General features: G+C 44.8%; 1 protein-coding gene across 3 annotated transcripts in view; it reads left to right on the top strand.

Annotated features, from left to right (window-relative positions):
- The first annotated feature begins 1333 nt into the window (after positions 1-1333).
- The window catches only part of PTPN1 (protein tyrosine phosphatase non-receptor type 1), a 68725-nt gene continuing 64058 nt past the window's right edge, over positions 1334-6000 (top strand). For all 3 annotated transcript variants that reach the window (XM_081255470.1, XM_081255469.1, XM_081255471.1), the window contains exon 1: positions 1334-1557. In XM_081255470.1, coding sequence (XP_081111596.1) covers positions 1495-1557 — 63 coding nt within the window. In that variant the 5' untranslated portion in view covers positions 1334-1494. The remainder of the gene's footprint in view (positions 1558-6000) is intronic.

The following is a 6000-nucleotide window of genomic DNA, read 5'->3' as shown; positions in this document are numbered from 1 at the left end:
CATATTTATTGATCCACTCACTAGACTGAAAGCATTATATATACTCTTTCAATTTTCACACCACCCTATGAGGTGGGTACTTTCATTATCTTCATTTTACAAAGGAGGGAACAGAGGCAGAGAGGGGTTAGGTAATTTGCCCAAGGTTGCGCAGCTAGTATTTAGTAGAGCTGCAATGTGGACTCAGGCAGCCTGTCTCCAAAGTGAGCACTCCCCTGAAGACTGGTTAGAATCCTGGCTTCCATACCAATGTGCAAAGGTACTCTGGACAAGTGATTTTGCCTCTCTGTGCCTCAGTTTCCTCATCTATAAAATAGGAATAATAAAAGTGCCTATATTGTAGGGTTGTCGTAGAGATTAAATGAGAAAATGTACTTGGAATGCCAGGCACAGTGCCTGCCACAAGCACTCAAGGAGTGAGCTGGAATTCAACACCGCTTCTCAGGGTAGTCTTGAGGTGGGAAGACTGAACAGAGATGATTCTGTCCTCTAGGGTCTCTGACCCCATGGAGTTCACAATCTTCATATAATGAGCCCGACCCAAAAGTGAATGGCTTAAAGTACAACCTGCAGGAAAACCACCTGACCAGCCCTTCTCATGTGTGCTTCAAGGACCACAGGTATAGAATTAGCTGGGGTTACTGGTAAAAAATACAGATTCCTGTATCCGAATCCTTTGGAAGTGGGCCCAGAAATCTGCCATTATTCAACACTAATGCACCATGGAATCTGTGCTCCACTGAGTCCATTCTGAGCAGGACTTCCTTGCTACTTTGGGAAATATTAAAAATCATTCCAAGACCCCAATCCATTCATTTCTGCAGTGCCCAGGATAGGAGACCCCAAACGCAAAGTACATTCAGAGAGTGGTGGGCCTTCCCCAGCAGCCTGGTAAATCATGAAGCTCTAAGTTTCACGAAAAAAGGGTGGACATCTGGCCAGAGGCGGGAGCCTGGAAGGGGAGCATGTAACCCCCCACACACACACCTTGGAGCACTGAGGCCTGGGCCCTGGCGCTGCAAGAAAGATGCATGACTGCTTCAAGGTCATTCTGACTCAACGGACCGCGTCGATGCTTCAATTCAAGATCGGTGGCAGCCGGGCAAACCCACGCGCCGTGGGCGGGGCTCCCGGGGTCGCCTAGGCAACGGGCGCGCGCCACGCCCAAGCCCGTAGACCGGGATGGGAGGGGAGGAGGGAGGGCACGCTGCAAGATGTCTTCCCCCAGCACCTCCCCCGGCTCCGCCCCGCGGAACTGCTAGCCGACAGTCCTGAGCACTGATTGGTCCTTCCGCTTGAGGGGCGGAGCCCGCGGCAGCGCGGTGCGTACTTCCGGCTGCCGGGTTGACATGAAGAAGCAGCGGCGGCTAGGGCGGCGGTAGCGGCGAGAGTCGCGGCTTGCAGCAGGACTAAGTGCGGAGAGCGCGACGCGGCCTAGAGCGGCACACGGCACAGTGGGCCGAGGAGGAGGCGCAGCAGCCCCCCTGGCCCGCCATGGAGATGGAAAAGGAGTTCGAGCAGATCGACAAGGCTGGGAGCTGGGCGGCCATTTACCAGGTGCGGGAGCGCCCCAGAGCGCGGCAGGCCCTTCGCTTAGGCCTCGCGAACCTTCCCCTCAGACCCCCAGGCCCCGCTCTCCCTCTGGGTCCCGTCCTCCGCCTGGGCCCTGCTCCGTGAGGATTCGATCCGACGGTGGCAGAGGCCGGCCGCCTCTCTCTTTGTCCCCCGGGTGGGCCTGCGTCTCTCCCCGGCCTCGCAGTCCCCTTTGATCCCCCACCTACCTCATATCCTCCAGCCCGGGTGACCTCTCAAGCCTGGAAGCCGCCAGTCTCTGCTCTCAGCGCGAAGCCTCGCACCCCGACCCCGCCCCCCTGCCTGTCCACTCTTTGTCCCCTGGGGTGGATAGAACACCCCCACTACTTCCTTTCTAGACTGGACCACCTCAGGCTGTCTTCCTTTGTCTCCCCGGGGGAAAGGGTTACTCCCCCCTCCCTCCTTTACATTTCCTTTCTCCTGGTCTCTGTGCGTCGAGTCCCAAGGATGACAGTCCCTTCCCCCTTCCTGTTCATTCATTTAATGGATCTGAATTGACGTGCCTCTTCCGTGCTAGGCGCTGCTGAGGCGCTGGAGGTAGTGTTTGCTGAACAAGACAGGCAAGATCCTATCCCCCGTGAGCTTAGAGTCGAATAGGGGGCAGTCCAACACATAAGCAGACAATTTCAGATGGGGACAAGTGCTATGAAGAAAACAAAACATAACGGGGTAGAGAGTGATTTCAGGGAGGATGGCCTGCCTCAGAGAAGGGGATCAGGGAAGATCTGTCAGAGGAAGAGATACTTGCTCTGTGAGCTAAGCCCTGAGAGCAGCAGGCTAAAGAGCTTTCCAGCCAGGAGGTCTGGAGTACCCACTCCACTGAGGCCAGAGTATTACCCCGTGTCAGGCAGGCAACAGGGGAGGTTAACGTTTTTACTCTCTCTAAAATAGCATCTTTCTCTCGATGAGCATCTTATCCTTTGGTCATGGTTGAGATGATGGTGTCTTCCCAGTCCTCATCTCCTCGTGGGTTATGGTGATTCATAAATAAAAAGTTCGGAAGGTAGGGTTTCTCTACATCATCAGATTAAAAAGATGAAGAGGTCTGCTTTCACAAGAGCTAAATCCTGTGAAGGAAATATGTGCTCCCGATTAAATGTCATCGCGGGGGTTGTGAGGATTAACCAAAACCACACTCGGTATTTTAAATAAACAATGTACAGAATAGAGAGATGTTGTTACTTGTGTAAAGGGAGAAGGCTGTTTTCGGCTTGTAGGCTCAAAAGGCAAATTGTGAGATCCATCAGCTGGTAGTATTAAAATCTATTTTGAGCTCCACTTAAAAAGGAAAAAAGCTTTAAGCAGTTCTTTGGTATGCTTGACTAACAAAAGCCTTTTTTTGGCAGGCTTGGTTTCATGTGGATTTTCATCAAGCTTATTTGACAGGATTCTTTTTACTTGCACTGTAATGTACATTAGCTTCTGATAGACTAATGTTTAGAACCACTCTAATCTGTATAAGTACGCTCGATCAATATATAAAATTTGTATTCCGTGTCTAGTCTCTCTGAGTTAATTGAATGAATCCCACTAGTGACTTTGAGAATGTGTAGACAAATTTTCTACATCAGATTGAATACAGTAGAGTCTAAAGTGGTTTTAAATTAAAAAAATTCTTGGTCTGAAGTGTTGGAGTTGATAATGACATACCCCATCACAAGTAGGGGTGGCCTCCAGGAGGTACTGGGGAGAATCTTTTATATTGAAGCTGACTCAGTTGGCAACAGCAAATTCATATTATAAAAAGTCCTGTTTGAATTTGATTACTTACAGTTTTAGGGAGGAGTGGGAGACCTGTCACCCAAGCACTGTTAAAACTATGTTAAGCAAGTCACTAGCATGGCGCATGGTCTTCAGTTAATTTCCCTCATCGTTCTTATGTTTGTCTACCACCTTGGAACCCCAGGAGTTGGTCGAGATCGCTGTATGTTGAGATTTCTCTAGATCCTTAATCGATTGTCACATTTCTAGAGGTGGTTTCCTTTATCTTAGAGAATTATCCACTATGGGCTTTCTCACCTCTGCAGTACAGATATTTTTCTTTTACAAAATCTAAATCAGACGCTCTTTTCCTTCTTGATGTTGAAAGTGGCAAACTCTGGCATTTTTTTAAAAATGTAGAGTTCAAATGACCTTGAGTCTAAAGTGGCAGATCTTCCAAAGTGTGTGTCAATTTACGAAAACCATTATTTTTCAGGAATTCAAAGAAATGTGTTTATGGTGGGTAGAAAATGGAAGTTAAAAAAATTAATATTTTGTAGCCTGTCACAGTGAAGGCAGCCTTATACAGAGTCATTTTGAGCTTGCTTAGTCTATTGTGATTTTTAAAATAATATGTAATTTTTGCTTAACATATTGTAAACAAAGCAGTGCAGTTATTTCTCACTATACTAACTTCTAACTAGAACAAAAAGATGTAAAAACTTGGAAACAATTGGGAAAAGAACAAAGGATTAAGTAGACTTGAATGCCGGGGAATGAGGCGGCTTAGAAAACAAATGTTTCAGGCGAAGAGTCTCTGCTAGGTCAATTTGATAAAGTGAGCATAACTGTTTTTATATAGTTGTTAATGCTAATAGATAGCATAGATACTATTATTAGTATCTATTATTAGTATTAGTATATTAGTATATCTATTATTAGTATTAGCATTTAGGTCTATAAAAAGTCAGCTTTGATAGCATGTGTAGATGGCTTTAAAAAATTGTTTTCTATCATTTAAATGATTGTATGTCTGGTTTGAAAAGTGGAAGTAATACTTAGCAAGCCTGGAGTGCCCAAAAGAGAAGAGAGAACACAGATAGGGCAAAGGGATTGGTTTTTGGAGCTAGAATGAGAGAAGAGAGGGCTTGAATGAATGAAAATAGGAAAAACTACCCTCCATTTGTAGTTTAAGGTTTGGGTCAGGTGTTTCTCCATCTCTCTCATCTCTAATTCTTTGATTCTCTGACACTGTTCACTAATTTTCAGTATGAATGATTTGATTGTTTCAGATAAAGGAGATTGCAACAATAGCTTGTGACTTGAAGGCAAGATTTATTCTATGTTAGAGGCGGGCTTTGTAATACGGGCCACTCTTCCAATTGACATTTGTTTTTATAGCTGCTTTCATTATGAAATACGATCTAATGCCTGACTAGGTTAAAACCATGTTATAACAATAATTCACTAAAATTCCTTACTGCTGTATACAGCTTATTTTGTTACAGTCCAAGGTGAATATTAAAATTTCCCAGTAATTTTTATATAAATACCATTCTCTTCAGAGAAAAACTGTGTTTTGTGCAGAGGAGAAAGATCTATACACTATGACTCACTTCACTTAAAAAAAAGAAAGACAAGCGGAAGTGACACGGAGAGGATGGGAAGCTCTAGTCATCTTGAGTGACCCATTAGATCTAAATGTGCTTGTGTAGCCCTGGTTTGAGTGAACTAAATTTAGGTGTCTGATCACCACTTTGGAAATGGTGCAAAGATGTTTGTAATTGTCTGGACTCAGATTAACTGGGGGCACAAGTAGAAATAGTGGAGGGAAGAACTTTTTGCTATCATTATTTGTTTGACATCACTGGCATATTTATAGGAATACTTTGGTTCTTTTGGAAGTACGTCATAAACTATATCAGATGGTTCTGAAGAGTCAGCTGGGGGATAATGGTAATGCACATGATTTTCGGTTGCCAGTTATCTACCATTGGGCTCCAAGGCCCCTCCAGTGCATTTTGCTTTTTTTTTTTTTGGCTGCGCTGCGCTGCATGCAGGATCTTAGTTCCCCAACCAGGGATCGAACCCTTGCCCCCCTGCATTGGAAGCGTGGAGTCTTAACCACTGGACTGCCAGAGAAGCCCCTGCATTTTGCATTTTAGCATGAATAACTCCCCCAAACCTATTTAAAAAGATGCCTGGTATTGAGTAGTGTAATTGAATGTATACTGAATTTCATGATAGAAATAAATTTTAAAATTTCCTGTAGGGATTTTGTCAGACTCATAACTACTGAAATAACTGTGCCTTTTCTTTTTACCTTTTCTCTTTTTTTTGAGTTGTCTATTTTCTGACCTTTTAGATGGCAGAATCCTTTGGGCAGTTTTTGTCTTATGCTGTGCTTTTAATTGCAGGTACTTTTTCATAAGCCACCCTGAGCTCATGTGTATTTTGCACAAGCTGGCGTCCCTCCCTACAGTGTTTATGTTAATTTGTTCATGGTAACCAACTAATACTGACTACAAATAGTCTGGGCATGTTTCTTTGTACTGCCCATGTTTAGGAAAAGGGGAAGTCCAGCAGGGTCATTGTGTCCAAGACAATGTAGTTTGGTACCAGTCACTTGGTGCATGTTTTGAATATCCAGGAGTACTGGGGACTTTGGAATGGTTCTTGATTCCCTCTACCACATCTCATTGATTG

This window comes from Mesoplodon bidens, assembly GCF_964165515.1.
Source record: "Mesoplodon bidens genome assembly, chromosome: 15".
Classification (NCBI taxonomy): domain Eukaryota; kingdom Metazoa; phylum Chordata; class Mammalia; order Artiodactyla; family Ziphiidae; genus Mesoplodon; species Mesoplodon bidens.
This window is presented reverse-complemented; position numbering and strand designations above follow the sequence as displayed.